Raw genomic sequence first — 21,908 nt, forward strand, 5'->3', positions numbered from 1 at the left:
CCGGCGAACCCATCGCCCACATCGCCCTGGACCCTATACACAATCAAGGCCTCGAGGCCCTAAGCCAAAAAGGAATGCCGTAGCCAACAACGGCTACCGGGGAAGCGTTCTTCTCCGCGCCAGACCCGGGGAAGGAGGCCTCAAGGCCCGTGTGTGACCTCGGTCAAACGGAGACCCCGATGAAATGTCGTAGGTAGGTTAGGTAACTAGACTGTTGTTATAGCGGCAATAGAAATACACACTCTGTGAAAATTTCAACGCTCTAACTATTACGGTTCATGAAATACAACCCGCTGACAGACAGATAGACGGAAATCAGCAGAAGCTTAGTAATAGGGTCCAGTTGGCACCCTTCGGGTAGGTACGGAAAACTAAAATGAAGAACTTACTCCTCAAGTCAACGTCCAACAACGTCACCCGTATCCTCTGCTCGGGATGGACGAGCAGCCTCCATCTACACTCATCTTCGACGTAGAAGTGCGGGTACCCCGGCGTGCGGATGTACCCCTCGCTCTCTGGACCCTGCGCCGATATGGCGACCTCGCGGTTGCAGTAGTGGATTGATACTAAATCTGAAACAAAAAAATGTTAATTGCACTGAGCCTATTTTTTTTTTATTTAGATACAAGTTAGCCCTTGCACAATATAGGTACCGAACATAAATGATGAAAAGAAAACATTACAAAATAGACACTTCATTGATGCAGTATCATAATACCGATGAACAGATAATGGACCGTCTATTAATTAATAGGTACGGTAAACGGTAAGAGAGGTATACATAAAGAAAACCAATCCTCTACCCTAAGGTTGCCTGGAAGAGATCGCTATTTTAGCGATAAGGCCGCCTATTGTACATGCTATCTTTGTTATATGTCTATTGTTTTTGTTTTGGTGTACAATAAAGCATATTTTACTATACTTACTTTACTTTACCTTTTCTATTCAGAAATGCGAAAGAAAATGTGAACCCACCTATATGCACTTAATTACTTTCCCGTAGCTACAGCTACGGTGGGCGACCTTGACCCCGCCCTGAGCTCTAGACGTAGACCGTCTACAAAGTGCTAGGGTGACCATGCAGTTTAAACTTTCAAAATATTTCCTTTTTTACACGAGACTGCCCAATAAAAGCAGCATAATGTTTTCAGAGTTCATGTTTGTTTTTCAATTTCTGAATGCCTGAACAGATTTGGAATTTGGATGTATGGATATTCAATATCAACAACAATTGGATGTAAATCCATTTGTGAAATAATCTATAATATTATATATTCCATAATTCCTTAAATTATAATTGAGTAAAAAGTATAAAATGGATAAAAAAAAGTGGTTCCACCAAAGCTTTATCAGAACCAAAATATAAAGTTTTTGCTTAGGTAGGTACATATTGTTCTATGTTTTATTTCGATTAAAAACGAAATATAACGCGTTAAATTTAACTCCTCACGCGCCATTTTAACTTTTTGTGTTTTTCATGTCAAAAGTGTTATAAATTATAGGTATGTATAATATATACCTAGTCGATTTTAGTCCTTATTTTAAAGATGAACCGTATTTTTGACATGACAGTTGACCTATAGAGTTAAAATGGCTCCTGATGAGCCATTTTTTACGGACTATATTTAAATAGAACCACGATAAATCTTATCTAGTGTAGAGTATTAACGATCCCATAACTTGACTTCTTTATTTATGACTTACTGCAAACAACTCTATTAACCACGAAGCTATAACAATTAATCTTGTTGCATAATGTCTACCGTGCGCGCTGCCAAGCCTCGCAAACTTGAACTTTTCACGACGACCTTAAGATAAAATGTCTAGGTTACTTTCTCGATTAAAATTAGGTACTTAGGTACCTTTTATTGAATAAGCCTGAAAATTTAAAGGCCTCTTTTGACCAGAATAATCGTTTTTTTTTTTTTTTTTTTTTTATTTATTTAACACCAACAACTTCCATACATAAAAGACCGCACATTAAAATATATACCTACAATAAACAGTATGGTCGTCAATTACAGGTGAAACTTTACTTGTAAACCAACATGCACTAACTTAACAGATTAAGAGTATAGATATTTCAGGTATAGGTATTTCATAGTTATTGTCAAAGTCATTCAAAAAAGGTAATAAATTACACTTTTTTGATGGTCGGTAGTTGGATTTGTAAGATATAGTGGTGATAATTAATACGTGAACTTAAAGCTACGAGGGTTCCAAACGCACCCTGGTCTGAGAAGAGCCCACAACAAACTCAGCATACAAAGTACTCAGGGTACAAAGTGTCTTGAAGTGTCCGGCAAGATAACTCGGTATTAATGGACAACGCATCTAAGTCTATTTTTGGACACGATTTTTGGATGTTTAAACGTATCTCTCTAGACTATACTTTATGGCATTTTTCAGGGTTCCGTACCTTAAAAGGAACCTTTATAAGATAACTACGTTGTCAAGACCCATCAAAATCAAAATTTATAGGGTACTCAGTTGACCTAGAATCACACGAAAGGTAGGTAAGTAGCAATGTCTTACAGCACAAGTAGTACTAGTATTTTGTAGTTACATATGCATATAGCACATTAAAAACTTTTATTTGCAGTTGGCGATAATTTAAGCAACCAAATAATTACACGTATCCTTTCAAGGAACGGTTCCCTCGGTGCAAGAGTCCGACTCGCACTGGCTCGATTTTTTTTTTAATTTTCAGGTCCACTGATTTAGGCTTTTTCTCTACATTAATGAGTATACCGTTCAACCGATTTTAACAAAATTTGCTACAGAGATAGTTTGCATCCCGGGGAAGGACATAGGCTACTTTTTATCCCGGAAAATTGAAGAGTTCCTACAGGATTTTCAAAAACCTAAATCCACGCGGACGAAGTCGCAGGTATCATCTAGTAAATAATAAGGCAAAGCCCGAATAAGACCCCTAACCAAGTGACTTTTCCGCATTATTCCTACATACTAATGTGGTTCGATAACCATCGGCCATAAAAATCAGCAGTAATATTGATATATTACCTTATTATGCGATCACCCTACATTATGATCGTCTAAATTATGGACCACGGGATATTATGTGCCACATTATACTCTACCAACGGAGAGAAGTTAGTAATTATGGTTCTCTGTTCCGTAATCGCATAAAAATGACAAAGACAAAAAAGTCAATGGCGTTAACCATTTTGAGTGACTAATCAATCACAAACGAACCTATGTTTTCGGATTGAATTTCGATAAGAAAACATATATGTTCTCTAATAGAGGTACGGAAAACATAGGTTCGTTTGTGATTGGTTGGGCACTCAATAACTCCCACTAGGTTTGTAATTTATATAGGATTACGTAACAGAGAACTAACCCTGTACAAACTTCTCTGCGTGAATAGAGTATAGTAGATACCTACCTTTTTATCCACGATGGAACGGAACTGCACATAGCAACTGTTTATAATATGCCATAGCCTATTGAACTAAATCTAGGTATCTACTTAAAGAACATCGATAGAATCTTTTTCATCAAAGCTATTTCAAACAAAAACCGTGTTCTATAATCTGGAATAAAACCTCTCCTAAACAAATAATCGATTTCCATCCCAACTAAACTAACCGTGCCAAATAAATCGATACATCGCACGTGCTACCGAATGATAAACACAATTATTTACAAAACGAATCTCGACGTTTCTTAGTAAACGTGTCACTATACCGACAAGAAGACGGTCCAAAATGACAAGATCCATCAGTGTGGTGGATCTGTTTAATTTTTGTAAAAGAATAATAGGGAGGAAGAGGTCTCAGTGGGGTGGTTTACAGAAATGGCACGGATTTGCAAGGGGAGTCCGAATTGCCACTGCATCATTTCGCTTATCGCGTGTAACCACAATTTGAAAGAAAAATTATAAGCCAACGAGAATATAGTAACAAAAATTCGGGTTCTGTAGTAAAATTCTAAATGTAAATATATAAAAGGAAAAGATTGACTGACTGACTGATGTATCAACGCACAGCTCAAACTACTGGACGGATCGGGCAGAAATTTATCATGCAGATAGGTAGTTATTATGACGTAGGCATCCGCTAAGAAAGGATTTTTGAAAATTCAACCCTAAGGGTGAAATAGGGGTTCGTTTGTGTAGTCCACGCGGACGAAGTCGCGAGCATAAGCTAGTATAATATAAAAAGAAAAGTCCTGACTCATTAACGCCCAGCCCAAATCTTTAGACTTAGAAAGCTGTTTTTCCCAGAGGTTTCCTTTATAATGTGGCAGGCCGGATTTTCCAAACAAAATCGATGAAACTGCCATACCCCCTTCCATGTTAGCCCGCTTCCATCTTAGACTGCATCATTACTTACCACCAGGTGAGATTGCAGTCAAGGGCTAACTTGTCTCTGAATAAAAAAAAGAAAAAGTGCATCTTCATAGCAAATCGCTCCGCTACACCGCTTAGCATTAGCGGGAATGGTCACATAGTTTTGTAGCTTAGCTTTGACCTCTTCACAGCATAGCTGCATAGTACATCTCTGGTGGAAAAGCAGCCTTAAGCCAACGTGCGAAGTCAAGTCATGTCAGCTAGTCATTTATATAATTATCTCATTTCAAAGAACAAGACTACAAGATAACTAAATAAATAGTTTGGCAGTAAATAGTCCTCGTTAGTCCGCACGTGGACTAAATTGCCCTCGTCTGGCACGTGGCATACTAACACTGGCAGTCCCTCGGGATAGCCGAAATCAAGTAAAACTAGCGATTGTGGGAACGGAATGTTGATAGTTTACTTGATTCGCTCTATTAGGACCTTTAGTGGAAATACGAAAAGATTTACTTTTTGATAAATCCTCCACATTTTTCACGTGGTTTTCTTTTGATTATACAGTATAGTAGCTGATGCCCTCGTCTTTAGCTGCGTGAATTTAGGTTTTAAAAATCCCGTTGGAACTCGTTGATTTTTCGGGATAAAAGTAGTCAATGTCACTATCATGGACATTTAGCTATACTTACCCATGCAGAAAATCAAGTCGGCTTTTGCTACGTATATACGTTTATAATATGGGTAGTGATGAGATGGGTTTAGGCCATGAAAGACACGCTGGTCTATTGGCAGACTTCACACACGTTTGAGGTAGGGAACTCTCAGGATTGCAGGTTTCCTCAAAATGTTTTCCTTTACCGTTAAAGCAAATGATATTTAACTGCTTAAAACACTTAACATCAGGTGACCCGCCTGCTCGTTTGCTCGCTATCTCTTTATTTAAAAAAAAACTTTCATAGTGGGTACCCCGTAGTTATAGTCTCTCGATTCTTTAAAGTTTAAACTGTGTGCCCCGCCATAATATATCTACGTAAACGATGTCCTTACTTATAAAAAAGATACCTTTTATATAAAATCCTCCTACCTCTTATATAAAATCTTAATTAGATTTCTTACTTTCTTCTTTAATAAATCGTCTAAGATCTTGTAAAAATAAGAGGATTACACTTTGAGATAACTTTGTGTGTTCTTCAATACCCTTAAACATCTACAAAGTCATCTAAAAGATCGTCTTTGAGTTTAAACCGGTAAATAAGTTTGAGCAAGCAGTTTTACTTTACCACTTGCTTTGGTTTACTGGATTAATTTTATCTACTTGGAGATTGGAGAGGTTCTTTAACTTGGAGAGGTTCTTTTTAAAATGGGTTTAATTTAAAGTTTAAACGGATGAGGGACTTATATATGAGCGTAGAAATCCTAGTAATAGTAAAAGTTAGTCGTCTGCCAATCCGCACTAGGCCAGCGTGGTGGACTACGGCCAAAACCCTTCTCATTATGTGAGGAGACCTGTGTTCAGTAGTGAGCCGGCGATGGGTCAGTGATGATGATGAATAGTTACTAGTAAGTATTCTGTTTTATTAGGTCTAACCTAACCGGGATTTTCCGGAATAAAAAGTAGCCTATGTCCGTACCCGGGATGTAAGCTAACTGTGTACCAAATTTCATCAAAATCGGTCAATCCACCATACCAAATCATCAAAAGCAGATACACAGACAGACAGACACACTTTCACATTTATAATATTAGTATGGATTATTTCCTTTTAAATAATAGTGGTTCAGGAAATTGCATTCAAAAACTGACAATAGCCCCTGTAACATTTCATGCATTAGCCAAATAGGGGCAACTATTGTACTTTAGCAAGGGCATAAAATAGGTGCTTTTACCCCAAAATCGATCTTTTATGCCTTTAGCACACCGACGTATCGCGCGCGAGAGCGAAACCACGCGAAACTATTAACGTTTTTTTATTCTATGACAAGTTATCTCGTGACTGCAATCTCACCAGTTAGTTAGTTAGTTCTGTTTAGAGATAAGCATTTCCAATGTAACTTAATTTATTACTACTATGTAACTACAATTTCGGAACATGAAAAATAAAAAAATAAAATAAGTGACGATGCAGTCTAACACGGAAGCGGGCTACCCATGGCGCTTTAATTGATTCCATACCCCTAATCGGTTTCTATGCGACATCGTACCAGAACGCTCAATTCCTTGGTGGTATATCTTTACCGATAGGGTGACTAGCCGCGACCATAGCCTTCGACCAAACCAGACCAGAGAGAATTTAAGAATTAAAAATTCCCGAATTTCTCCTGCTGGAAATCGAATCTTGGGCTGCCTGGGATAGTGTGTGCGCTGTGTTCTTAAGAACTCACTCACTCACTATATCAGTATATATACCTACTGATGTGCAAGGAAGTTCATCTTTATACCTACGGCGGATGACCTAAAGGCCACATGACGCGTGCGAATGCGGCGGTATGCTATAGGGTTTAGATATACGTGCGTGCGTTTTTGATAAGCGTGACGTCACCATGTCACACACGTCACACATCTGCCCATGTATTGATGGGAATCAATTTCACGCCTCGTGCCGACATGTGTAATGTGTGAATGTTATTTATTTTAAACGAATGGGGTAGCTAGTAGCTGTTATGGACATGTGGCATCTTTAATACAATTACGTGATAGGGGGGTGCGTGGAAGATCTTAATTGCAAGCAAAAATGTTTATTTAGCGACTGCAAGTACTAAAGGAATTTCAAACAATATGATGATAGCTCATAAAACGGTAGGTGCCGTTCAATTCGCTTGATTATTGCAACTTATAATTATCTCATGATATTAATTTTATTGATAACTACTTAATCAATTTTGAACTCTGAATCATTTCAACCCGTCGTCGCCAGCCAGTGAGAATAGCTTAGGCCATAGACCACCATGCTAACCAAGAGCGGATGTGCAGATTTCACCCACCTTTAAGAACATAATAGTTGGAGAATTCTCAAGCAAGTGATATTTAATAATTGCACAAGCCTTAAAACCCACATACTATATAAGTAACTCCGAAAAGTTACTCCGATCCGTCCAGTAGTTTCAGCTGTGCATTGATAGAACAGTCAGTCAGTCAGTGAATCAGTCAGCTCTTTTTATCTATATAAGAAAAATCAGTCCAGTTCTTTTTAAGAAAATGATAACGGATATACAATCAAACAATCCAACCAAACCCTCTAGACTAACCATCTTACCGTCTCCCGTAGGGATGATTAAAACTATCCGTTGAATTTTATGAAACAGTGAAGGCTTTAAAAGGATTATGTTTATATCATGCTACATCCCGGCCCTCATAAAATATTCTGTTTTGTGAAGCCATTTTAACTTGGTTTTAACGCTAAATTGGGTCGAATTACATGGCCCTGAATACAAAATTACTTAATTAAAAATTAAAATATTTCTGAAAATTTAGTTATAACTAAAGCTAGTTAAAATTAAAATATTTCTGAAAATTTAGTTATAACTAAAGCTAGTTATAACTAAATTTTCAGAAATATTTTAATTTTTAATTAAGTAATTTTGTATTCAGGGCCATGTAATTCGACCCAATTTAGTCCACGGGGACAAAGTCCCGAGCATAAGCATGCTCGGGACTTTGTCCCCGTGGACTACACAAATTTCAAACCCCTGTTTCACCCCCTTGGGGGTTGGATTTTCAAAAATCTAAATTTCAGCCCGATCCGTCCAGTAGTTTGAGCTGTGCGTTGATAGATCAGTCAGTCAGTCACCTTTTCATTTTATGTATTTAGAAGATGACTTACCATCAAAACAAGCGTATTTGATATAGACAACTCCTGGTGACCAGCTCCTGGAGGGAAGGTAGTCCTCAGCCAGCACAAAGCTGCAGTGGTTCACCCCCGTACATCTGCAATAAAGAGACTGACTAAAGTCCACTGAAATTATACCTGCTTTTGTATTAAACCATGTAAGTAGGTTATATAAATACTGTACTGTATATATTATTACGAGTTTTCTGTACAATTGTGGTGAAATTACATGCATTTTCGGAAAATAGCACACGAGATAATAATATAGCTTAAATTCCTCAGTACCCGTAGTACAAGATTTTACGTCTCACCAAACCAAACCAAATTCGAGAGTCGAAATACTTCCGCGTTACAGTAAACTGGATCTTAAAAGCCTTGTTTTAAAGCTCAAGTTTGTCTACACTTCTACAGCCAGCGCTCCAAGCGGAAACATTGCGAAATTAAAATCAGTGGCATTAAATATTTGACTTCAATTCAAGGCTGTTTAGGTCCATTTTACTGTAACGCGGAAGTATGTCGACTCTCGAATTTGGTTTCGTTTGGTGAGACGTAAAATCTTGTACTACGGGTACAGAGCGTACTGCGGAAAACGTAAGCGAAGGCAGCGCAGACAAGCGCTAAGACTGATAATATTATATTAAAGACTAGCGACTAGTAATTACAATTACAATTTTCGTAGGGATCACTATTTTATTTGAAAAAATATATAACAGGTTACTCAGGAATAATGTACCTTTTTACTGGTGCAAGAATTTTCAGGTTCAGAGATTCCCAAGTTTATTTATTTATTTATTCTATATTTATTTGTACCAAAAACATTTACAGTAAAGAGAAAAAGAAAGCAAAAGCGGACAGGGAAGCACTTATCTCTATGAGAGATCTCTACCAGTGACCCTTGGCAGTGCAAGAGGTTGTAACTACAAACAACAACAACTTACAAACTTTACCTCTTTATAATATTAGTATAGATAATATTTTACGTTCATACCATAGATATTTTTTTTGTATATCAGTAAATTAGGTACATTGCGTATAAACTCCGTTCTCGCTGTTAAGTAAGAAAAAAGATGCAAAAAGCACGGGAGTTAAAGAGAGAGCTAACTACGAAGTTGAGTCATATGCAGTAGTTTTAATTCTTTAGAGTTTAGACGCGTAGGTATAGTTCGTGACAGGTCGAGATGGCAATCGGGGTGGGAAGTGGCGACGCCCCGCACACCCGCACTTACTCGGATAGTGCGGGCGACGTGTCGCGTACTATAATTATGTATCTAACGTATTTAATTTTATTATCATGTACCTAACTCAAAAATAATAATTATACAATTTTTTCTGATAGAAGATAATACTTTCATTATAGAGCTGGGATTTACTATTTACAGGTAAACCGAATTTATTTTTAGCTGCCGTATAAACAAAACTTTTTATATAATAATATGATCGACCTAACTTGAATATTTATTCATCACTCAATAAAGACTACTACTTAGGTTAACTTTGGTTATCAAGTTAGGTTAATGGTCTCATACATTGTTATCAGATACCACTAACCCAAGAGTTAAATTAAACATTTATATGTATATAAAATCTATATCTTAAACATGAAAAAAAATTAAGAATTAAACCTACTTACAGACTGTCTTGTCGGAAATCTGCTTCTTTATAAAGCTATTATATAAAATTAAAAGGAAATGACTGGCCTGAAAATTGTAATATTATTATGAATGATTAATGAACTTTATTTTCTCCGGATATGAAAGCGAAGGGCGCTTTTGTAACGCTTTGTGCAAAATACATAGTGGATAGGGATTTTGAAACTTTTTTTTTAAAAATAGATATAGCGAGCAAACGAGCAGGCGGTCACGTTTACAATTTTCACAATGACGTAACCTACAATTCTCTTTGGCAATATAAAGTATTTTTCAAATGATTCTTATATTGTACGCGACAGGTCGAGATGGCAATTCGGTGCGGGCGTCCGCGGATGACGTGCGGGTGTGCGGGGCATCCCCCCGCCTCATACCCCGATTGCCATCTCGAACTGTCGCGGACTATACTTAGTACTTACCTACTAGTGATATTGTAACGAATATTCGCATTCGCATTCGCGGATATTCGCATATTTTTGCATATTCGCATATTTTTGCATATTCGCATTCCCATTCCGCGAAATTACTGCGAATGTTTTGCGAATATTAAAAAAAAATTTTTTTGATGTAATTGTTGGTTAATAAAACAAAATCTATTAATGTCATACATTTTTTAGTGTAGGAAAAAGTAACTTAACCTCGTAACCACATTATCAGTCTTCTCTTTATCATTTGGTAACGGGACTGCCGTCAAGGTCACCAAGCCATAGACAAATGGCGCCAAATTTAAACAAAAACTGAATATTCGCATTCGCATTCGCATCCGCGAATGTCCAAATTATGACTTTACATCACTAGTACATACGTCCAATTTCGACCAGTGTGTGCGGACCGTTAGGCTAACTTTTATTACCGATTAGCAAACATAAAATGATAATCAAACTAAATTATCAGATAATAAACGTTATGGTAATACGTGACGGGGCATAAAACCCCCTTTATTACAATGCGCCCGCGCGCGACCAACGGAACACGGCGCTTAAACGCGGCCATTTTCGGAAATGACGTCACGCGCAGCCGTAACGCACTTCCGGTAGTCCCCACCTTGTAAGCTATAACGATAAATCAAGCACTTATCTGAATATGGTACTTGATGAACAAGCGTTTATGGCTACTTAATACACTTAACCCTAACAAACGAACGATGATAGTCTGGTTAGTACGGCCGACGGCGGCCTTCTTTTCGGGAGGCCGGGGGTTTGATCCCAGGCTCGCACTTCTAACTTTTCGAGGTTATGTACATTTTAAGAAATTATCAGTACCTATTAAAAATCAGTATAGTCGGGGACTCGCACAGTAAGGGTTCCGTACCATCGTAATAAGACAATACTTTTTAATTGTTATAACGGCAATTTTAAATTTTATTTGTATTTGTTGTTATACCTAGCGGCAATAGAAATACACATTCTGTGAAAATGTCAGGTCTCTACCTATCATGGTTCTTGTATCTTGGTGTACAGCCCGCTGACAGACAGACAGACGGACGGACAGCGGAGTCTTAGTTGTAGGGTCCCGTTGGCTCCCTTCGGGTACGGAACCCTAAAAACTGTAGCATAAAGTGCTCTTAAAATACAAGTCGTCTCCGAAAATAGACATCATCAAGCGTTCAGTTCTGTATTTGTGTCAAGTGTCATTCTGAAGATACTTTTGAATATTTTCTTGGTATTTCTTTAGTCTTCGTGACATTTTTAAGAAATGTGTATCAGATTCAGATATTATCTTTGCGGAAAATGTAACAACAAAGACATATTGTGCATATTACATAAGCAGTGGCGTGCACAGGTTTGAAGCCAGGGTAGGCATTAGTTAGCTAGGAATCTGTTCATTGGCAGGTCAAAATGAAAAATATGCATTGAGCTGTTACAACTGGGGTAAGCAGTGCATTTGTGCCTCTATGACCTGCACGTCCCTGTACATAAGTAACTTTTTCAAGCTTGTGCTTGTGCAACGGAGTCTAAAATAATCCATACTAAGTACCTATCAGTACCCTTATTATAAATTAACAAACTTTATTTGAATACTAGCTGATGTCCGCGACTTCGTCCGTGTAGAATTAGGTTTTTAAAAATCCCGTGGGAAATCTTTGACTTTCCGGGTAAAAACGTAGCTTATGTCACTCTCCAGGTCTTTATCTATACCCATGCAAAAAATCACAACAATTTGTTGCATAGTTGCGATGTGATTGAAGGACAAACCAACAAACCAATAAACCAACAAACAACACACAGTTTCGCATTTATAATATTAGTAGGATGCCCAAGGTAACATTTGTCTCACAAACTAACTTTTGAAGTTATATTCAGCCAAGTAACAAACCAACGCCTTAATTAACAAAATCAGCTAATGATTTACAGACTCATAAAGCTTTAGTTTTATCAAGAACCTTGACCAAAATAAATCAAAGCAATGAGCGAAATCAATTTTATTAGGTAATAGGTCTGCCCTTGAATCACGCGATCTCATGTTACCTATTAACGAGAAAGCCAGGAAACATACCTTTATTGAAATGTTTCGTACGTAAACTACAAAAATCGGCCAAGTGCGAGTCAGACTCGCGCACTGAGGGTTCCGTAGTACAGTCGTATTTTGCGACATTTTGCACGATAATTCAAAAACTATTATGCATAAAAATAAATAAAAATCTGTTTTAGAATGCACAGGTGAAGACCTTTCATATGATACCCCACTTGATATAGTTATCTTACTTAGAAAATTGAAAATACTAATTATTAGTTTCTGACCACAAATTTTTTTTTGTGTGATCTGACCCTAAATTCACGGTTTTCAGATTTTCCCCAAATATCAGCTATAAGATCTACCTACATGCCAAATTTCATGATTCTAGGTCAACGGGAAGTACCCTGTAGGTTTCTTGACAGACAGACGGACAGACAGACAGACAGACAACAAAGTGATCCTATAAGGGTTCCGTTTTTCATTTACAATAATTATTCTCGTAGCTTTAGTTTTAAGTTTACGTAAGTAATTAATTGTCACCATTACACCGTTAACTTACAAAAACAGTTGACAGTCAACAAATAGTGTACAAATCCATACTCCATACTAATATTATAAATGCGAAAGTGTGTCTGTCTGCTAGCACGGCCCAACAGTTTAACAGATTTTGAAATTTGGTACAGAATTAGCTTACATCCTGGGGAAGTACTTACATAGTATCTTGGAAAATTAAAGAGTTCTCACGGGATTTTTGAAAACCTAAATTCACGCAGACGAAGTCGCGGGCATCATCTAGTCTTGAAAAAAATGCTTTGAGTTTGAATTTTGAACCCCCTTCTTCATACCTAGAGATAAATTTTCATAAACATTCGTCATATTAATTTTGTAGTTGTTGAAGTGCCATCAGCACTGTCTAAGACACAGAACACAGATTCTATTTCAGAGCTTACTTTACTTTTCAAGATAACATAATCTGTGCGAAAATCTAAAATAAATGAAGACCCATGACCAACTTAGGTAAGTGTACGAACAGTTTACCTAAACTTGAAAAGTTACACTAGAGCTTAAAGCTCTGTGCTTAAAGTCTTAAGTAATTTGCTCGATTTAGTTACTTAGTTTCTAGGCTGACTTAATTAATATAGGTAGGTACTTAGTTAACCTAGTTTGAGTGAGTAAAGTTAATTTAGATGTACCTATTACTAAGGCTTTGAAATACCATGAGCCTTGAACGCAGTTTCAGTCATTGCATTGGGGGAAAACTAACTAGTATAAAAACCACGAACGCGAGGCTCACGCAGAAATTAAATTCAGAATAATTATCGGAGTATTTCAAATTTAGATAAATATAGAAAATAAGTTAGTAACAAAAAAGAATTAAAAGAGACATGGCGAACTATGTACAAAAGTTGTAATTTTTTTTAAATTATGAATTTCCCATTCTTCCATTGAAGGATAAAAAGCTCAGAAGTGATTTGTATTTTTAGCATAATAATCTAAAGAATACATCAATGTTGTGAAAACTAGGAAAAAGAAAATTGGGTACGGATTTTAATCTAAGAAGTAATACTTCATTTTAGCATAATAATTCAAAGCATACAAGTTACAACTGTTATGGGAAGTGTGAAAAAGGAAATAAGCACAGCTTGAAACGTTTCCACAGCATTATTACACAACACGAGCTAAAGATCAAAGTTCAGGAAAATTTAATTATGCAAAGATGACAAAGTTTCCTTTCCACTGTTATTAAAGTCAAATTACCTTCAATATCTTTGCTACTATCCTATGAAGGTCTTTTGTTATTTGACCCTTTCTCTCTGTAATTTACATTAACTTTCCCTGAAATAATATATATTAAAGACCAAAATAATTAGTTCATAATAAAACCTTTTCGAAAGGCCTTTTATAAATAAAACCTTGGGGCTTTGAATCCAGTATCTAAACCTAACCTATAAAACTCTCCTTATCCATAACCTTTTATAAGCTAAGTTGAACTTAGCCTAGAACAATTTATTGAAAAAATAAACAAATAAAGGACAATGGGAGTAGTATATCCATTAAAAACCCACTTGCCTATGAAACGAAAGCTTATAATATCAAACGCTTAAATTTTTCTTATGGGCAGAACGCTGTAAACCACCGGAAAAAGAGATATCACCACACTGCAAAGGTTCTGTTTAGGTATAACTATAAGGTTAATTACCCAAATATTAAGCTGGGCAAAAATGCAGCACAGCATGAATTTCCCCATTGTTGATTGAATTTTCATAAGAAAAACGTCACAAAAAATATAACTTTTTATGTCCTCGACTGTAAATACCCGGTGGTTTCATGAGATAAACTATAGCGTTACAGTGACTGAAAGTTATAAGCAATAAACTAACATACATTAGAACTCTATTGGTTATTAAGCCAGAGTTCATACAAAAATGGCCATGGTCCTTTGTTAACAATTTATGAGCAATTTTATAGCCTACATAAGTTTACAGTTTATGTAATGACGCACATTGTTTTAAAAATATTTAGACGTGTATCAAATTGTTATTTGCTCATCTCAACTTTATGGTTATTGCAAAATAAATGTGTACTTTTAAAATCCTAATACATTATGAGTTTATTTTATACGATACACAGAAAGACTAAACTATTATCAGAAGTGTATTTAATATACATTTTATATTCAAAACTTTGTAATGTATCCTAATGCATCTATTCCATGTGTTCAAAAAAAAGCTGTGATAGCCTAGTGGTTAGAACGACCGTCTTCTAATCTGAGGTCGGGGATCCGATCCCGGGCACGAACCTCTAACTTTTTGGAGTTATGTGCGTTTTAAGTAATTAAATATCACTTGCTTTAACGGTGAAGGAAACAAGGTTTGATGATCTCAAAGGTGTGTGAAGTCTACCATTCCGCACATAGCCAGCGTGGTAGACTATGGCCAAAACCCTTCTCACTCTGATAGGAGACCCGTGGTCTGCAGTGAGCCGGCGATGGGTTGATCATGATGATGATGATGCATGTATACTTACTATACTTACTGTATTCCCACGAAGCACAGTTTACTTATCACTCCATTGATTAATTTTGACAAAATCTCGAAAGTAAATTTATGACATCTGTCCAATAACCATTAGTCAAAAAGTTTTATTTTAAACATCGTCACTGGCTCGCAGCATTGCATGAATTATGGGCTAGATACAATGAGCTGAAATGATTAATGATGTTAGGGAGTGAAAATAAATAATATGCTTATTGCTTACCTACTTAATATCTTCATCTCTAGTGCGACTGGCATTTGATGATTTTAAAATAAGTACCTACTTGTAAAAGTTTAACTAAATAAAATAATGTTTTTATTTATCATAGACTAGATAATGCCCGCGACTTATCCGAAACAGAATGAAAAAACTCTCTCATCTCTTATGGGATACATTAAGGGCCAAAAACGCGTTGAACATCGGCATTTCCCGTTAAACGTAGGTGTAGCCACGATCATCGCGATAATTTTAACATCGGCATTCATTGCATTAAATACAGTATAGGAGCGTCAACGTCTATCTTGAAATGAGGACATTTTATCGCCAATGTACCTATACGGTATTACGGTAAACGTTAGTGTGGCCACTCAGTTCAACCGGCGGAAATTAATATTTCGTTGTTTAAGGCGAGTCACCGAGGCGGGCAGCGCGGCTTTGAAGTAAACCGCTTGGCAACGTTCAAATTCTGTGTTTCAAACGTTAAATTTGAATTTAATAAATTATAGAAGTCCTGTTGAAAACCGAAATTTAGCAGGTTCTCTGTAGTACTTAAAGACAAATATTTCCATATAAAAATTATTTGCCAAGTCAGAAATTTAAGTATTAAATAATTCATTTTAGACTTTTATTTAGGCTTATTTCAAGATTTTATATGATCGAGTGAAGTACTTCCTATTGTGTATCAAAGTAGCACATTCTTTAGGCAATGTCTTTAGGTATATTGTATATTTTTAGCAAGGCCATTATTTAATAGTAAATACCTACAACATTTGATATAGCATACCAGTTTTTTCCGCTTAGCCTCGGTGACTCGCCTTAAGGCATTGTTGGGCAATGACGTTGTAGCCGCACCATTAAAAGTTTACATACAACTTATGGCCTTCTATTGTGCTGAGAGGGTAACTCAACACGGACGTGACCCTGGTCAACACGTCATATTATTTTTAAACATGGAATTTCCTGGAAAAACAAAATTGCACATATAATTTCTGTCGAACGTGACGTATTCCTCGAATACCAGATTTACCTAAAGCCGTCTATAAAATAAAATCAAATTGAACGCAAACGATTTTATGACTTTCCGAACTGATGCCGATACATAAATCAAGCTTTGATTTATTGTGATGCATGATGTTTTATAATTTGAATTCCTGCAAGTTCGTCTATGATAATATTTTGTGAACATAGGGAATTTATGGCACGGCAATGTAAGTATAGTAGAGCGGTGATAGCTTGGTTGTTTAGCTTTAGACATCAGCCTCGGGAGGGATCCGGGGTTTAATGCTAGCCACGCATCTTTAACTTTTTCAAGCTCACGTATTAGAAATCCCTTGCTTTACGGAAAATATCGTGAAGAAACCTGCATGCTTGAGAGTTCTTCATAGTGTTATCTTTGCCATTTGTATGGGATTATGTAACAGAGAGAGCCCTTCTAACTTCTATTCGTGGATAGAAGTGCATAGAAGACCACTAAAGTGGACATAATATAGCGCACTTCTATTATAGTAGAGATCAGAGTAAGGACATTGATGAAAACGCTTCCAATCTACCTAAATTCTCACTCTTCGAACTTCCGTCAAGAAAATTCGGGGAAATTAACGACAGTGTGAACAGATCGCAAGGATCCGGATGCTGCTGCATTCCAACGTTTCTGAACGATCACAGAGCTGTCAAACAAAATGCCAGGACGGAATTTTGCGTAGATTGAGTAAAAAGGCTAGATTAAAGTACTGTGTAACCGCGTATGAGATAGCGATAGCACGACGTAACGATGAATAACACGACAATTACCATTGTTTAGTAGTCAATATTTGTATTAACTATTAACCGATCAACAGTATTTGTATTAAACGTTATTTATGTGAAAACAAGTAAATAACTAATGAGAAATACAATGACGCCACGAATTCTAAAATTTAGTTTTGCAACTAAAGTTGTATTCCTTCCTTGTAAAAATCGGTTACACGATAAGGGACAAAAAATAGGTTAGCTGCGTCTCTGTTTATCACATTAGTAACTTTATCTGTGTTCTCTTTTTAGTGTGAATGAGAAAGCAAACGTTCCTTTATCTAGCTTTATTACTCTATCTACGGAATTTTGCCACCACTTTCTGCTCTTGTGCGCTTTAAATAGGTACCGATATACACGTACGACGCTTTTGGGCGTTGTGATGAGTTAACGGTGATAAATTGTCTGCTCTTCACGCACTGCGCCCGACCCGAATCCAAGAATTTCTTTTTTTAAGAATATTAGTCAAGTTTATCATGCTGATTTATATTCCCCTTTCCCCTCCAATTAAGCGTTAAGCTTGTGCTAGGAATAGATTTTTTTTTTTTTTAAAGAATATTAGCCATATTAAATGACATTGTAGCTGTCAAACAACCGCGGTAGGGCCACAGCTTTCGAAGTCGCGTCAGCTTTGCCTATCTAGAGTTTTATAATATCTTTGAGTCAATGATCTACGTGTTAAAAATAAATAGGTAGCCAAAATCTCTGTTCTGAAGTTAGTCTCACAATAAATTCTGTAAATACAAACTTGATACGAGTATAAATCCTCACCAAGTTATAAAGTTTCACAAACATATTGTGTTTTGATGTAGTATCCGAGCTTTGACAAAACTTTTAGTTTTCATTAAAAGCTGTTGTTGTCTCCAAGGAAAACGCGGTGTTTCAATTATTCTAGCATAGACTAAGGAAAAAAGATAGACAGTAAACAGACCGCCAATTGAATCACACCTGTATAAGCTGATGACTTGTAATAGACTGGATATAAAACTAAGCCAGATATCGATTAATCTTTTCATTATCTATGAAAAGATTAATCGATAGATTGATTTGTTTTTTTGTAACAAAAAAATATAAGTAGGAAAGTTATGTTTATTTTGAAAGTTATAAATAAAAAGCGTTTTTTTTTAAATATTAATTATAGGCGCACGCTTGACCACGATCATACCTGATGGGAAGTGATGATGTGGCCTAAGATGGGACGCGTTTGCCTAGAAGGTGCCTATAAGTATTTGCGAAGATACTATTTCAATGGTTCAATCTATCTTCATTTTCTTTAGACAGTGCTGACGGTCTGAAATTTCAGACAAATGCATCCCAGACTTTCACAATAACCGCACACAATTCAGCTCTTTCTCTTTTGTTGTTTTTGTAGCGGTGACAAAATGAGTCTGGTACCTACGAGTAAGTATAGGACGCGACAGGTAATGATGGCAATCGGGGTATAGTGGGAGGGGGGGGGGCACAAAATTCATGTTGGCCATTTTGCAAATTTTAGCTCTCTACCGGTTCACGAGATACCTATAGAAAGACGGACGGACGAACAGCGAAGTCTGAACCGGTGTCATAAGTGGCATGAACATGAATGAACATGAATTACATGAAGTAAATAAATTCATTGCATTTCTACAAGGGTTCCTTGTTTTACTACAGATCCCTAAAGATCAAATTAAATTAATTGTCATTTTTCATTGAGCACAATCAAGGTTCACGGAAAAGGAAATGATTTGTAGTGTATCCGTTGACTAAATAATTGAATTAGAACAATCAAGCTTGCATTGCTTTGATTAGTACATATTTGAGAGCATAGAACACCCACTTCGTCAATTAAACTTATTAATTTTGTAACGCTGGCCATACACGATGAAGTTTACCATCAATTTAACATAGGAATAGATTAGGTAAGTACTATGCATAAACAATTTTTTATTCGACCCTTGACTGCGATCCCGCATAAAGGGCTTATTCCACCTTCCTAAATTAGACGTCCTAAATGGTAAAGTTACAGTCAAACTAGCCAATTTTGGCACTCAATACTTTGTCCAAAAAGCAATTTATATAAGCAAATTAGCTATGTATTTTTTTTGATAAATTCGGTTTATTTTGCCCGTCATCAAAATCGAAAGTTTTGGTTTAAATGTTAAATTATCAAAAAAAATACATAGCGAATTTGCTTATAAATCAATTGCTTTTTGGGCAAAATATCATTGACTGGCAAAGTTGGCTATAGTATGACGGTAACTATACCATTTAGGACGTCTTATTTAGGACGTCTTATTTAGGACGGTGAAATAAGCCATTAATAGTAAGTGATAGGTATACTAGAGGCACCAGACCAGACAAGACCGAAATATAATGATATACTTATATGAAAAACCAGAAAAGCCCTTAATTGGAAGCTCTGCAGTTACTAGGAAATAAGTTTATTTTTCTGTCACAATTACCTACTTTAGATTAGATAATGACAGACAGACGGGTACGGGTCGACACAGTGTGTTGTGGCTTGTGCCTAAACCGTGACTATCACCATTTGTACTTTTTGTACCTACGTATTTGTTGATACCTACCTCATTTGAATTTCAATTCTGCTACTATCTACATAACAAAGAACATGACCCTAATGACCTAGTAAATCAGTACCCTTATTATAAATGCGAAAGTATGTTTGTTTGTTGGTTTGTTGGTTTGTCCTTCAATCACGTCGCAACGGTGCAACGGTTTGACGTGATTTTTTGCATGGGTATAGTTTATGACCTGGAGAGTGACATAGGCTGCTTTTTATCCCGGAAAATCAGAGAGTTCTACAAAAGAGTTCCCACGGTATTTTATAAAAACTCAGCATCTCTGCATCAGCTAGTAGTAAATACCAATGTCTAAAACCGTAAGAAGGCTAGTCCAAAATATAAGTTGGTACGACAGAACCTAGGTATTTATTGGGAAGCTACTTAGAAGATGGAATCACAGATCCAAAATACAACATATTAAATTTAGAAGTGCCTACCAAAATAATTTAGAAATTATTAAGAACACCATCTATAAACATTAATTAAGAGGAATCGGTTAGCTTTTTCGTTATTATTAATGAGAGTAACATCAAAAGGACCAGCTCTGGCCTCTGAACTTCAATTACTTTGTAGTATCTACTTATTACAATCCCATTAATTTTAAATGCGCACACTTACGTCTAATGTAAAATACTCTGGTTAAAATATACTGGAAGATCTTGAAAGCGTAATTATAATAATGTCCTTTTTATTTAAATACAATTACTCATTTTTATGATCTTACTGCCTTTTATCAACATTTATCTAACCACAGAGGAATAAAACGGAGATGAATTTTAGAATGAAAGTAGAATAAAATACTTTTTAATTTATTTCAGATCCGCAGAATGGAAGAAGTGAAGTAGAAAAGAGTAGAGCAATCAAAAAAGAAGTCTAGAAAATACAGAAAAGACTGCAACATTTACTTACAATGTTAGACCTAATTTAACGGAATCAGCTACTGGACTTAAAGTTAAGCAGTTAACCTACCTAAGACTAGATTAGATTAAAGATCTTGGTTTAGAGTGGGAATTGAGTGTCAGCATTTTGGATTTCACTAAAGCCTTGTATTCGACTAATATGTTATCATCCTCAATCATATTTTTAACATTTCTCGTTAGCTTGCCTTAGGGGCAACGTTTACCTATATTATTGTATATTCTGTGACGTTACGTAACTATTCTTCTTCCGTAACAAATCTGTTTTATCGATAGTTGAAAGTCGAAACACAAAAGTGAAGCCAAACTAAAGCAGAGATTTGCTAACTAGAGGCTTTGTAACCAAACAAAACAATTTCAAACAAGCTAGTATCAAAAGAAATAAATTCAAAGTTCTATTATGAATGACCCAGTGGTAATCTCTATGATAAACAACTTTTTGCCGCCACTGAAACGGTTTCCCACCATAGCTAAGCCAATCGTTCGTTTTACTGCGCGATTATGCTAAAAGTTTAATCTACTTTTGTCACGACGACGTCAATGTTTTAGGCAAGTTTTTGATATATCTAAGTGAGCTATACCACTGTCAGGGCCTAATTGTGCAATCATGAAAATAAAAGTGAGATCTTTATAAATACTACGAAACTTCTGCGGCGAGACGCAGACTGCCATATTATAACTCCGGTCGCGTCGCGTCGTATTATCGTTCGATCGTTCGTCGTGAGCGACGAATACTACGCGACGCGACGCTGCGAACGCGACGAACGCGATCAACTCAACGGCATACCGTGCTTGCGGCCTATATGGCAGTCTGCGGCGAGACGCAGACTGCCATATACGCATTACGTCGCGTCGTCGTGTCGCGTCGCGTCGCGTCGTACTCGTAGCTCACGCAGGACACCGCGTAAGGACTACCATAGTAAAAAATATTTAAAGTAAAAATCTTTCTCTATCTACTTGTTTCTATTTCAAGTTACGTAACGTAACAAGGCTTTCCAGCGGAGGTCGAAGCTGAAATACGAGCAGCGAGCTATAAATATTCCGCCTGTTACGCTGTTCATTAGGGAGCGTTGGGATTATTAATCCGTCAATTAAGATCAATGGGATGCAGATAATTGAGATTAGTTACGATATCGGAATCT

General features: G+C 36.6%; 1 protein-coding gene across 2 annotated transcripts in view; it reads right to left on the bottom strand.

The window, feature by feature from the left end:
- Positions 1-21,908, bottom strand: part of LOC117990800 (uncharacterized) — a 117,153-nt gene that overhangs the window by 37,369 nt on the left and 57,876 nt on the right. For both annotated transcript variants that reach the window (XM_069500768.1, XM_069500776.1), the window contains exons 3-4: positions 8,137-8,240; positions 390-572 (exon numbers count right to left, since the gene is read on the bottom strand). In XM_069500768.1, coding sequence (XP_069356869.1) covers positions 390-572; positions 8,137-8,240 — 287 coding nt within the window. The remainder of the gene's footprint in view (positions 1-389; positions 573-8,136; positions 8,241-21,908) is intronic.

Source organism: Maniola hyperantus, chromosome 1, assembly GCF_902806685.2.
Source record: "Maniola hyperantus chromosome 1, iAphHyp1.2, whole genome shotgun sequence".
Lineage (NCBI taxonomy): Eukaryota > Metazoa > Arthropoda > Insecta > Lepidoptera > Nymphalidae > Maniola > Maniola hyperantus.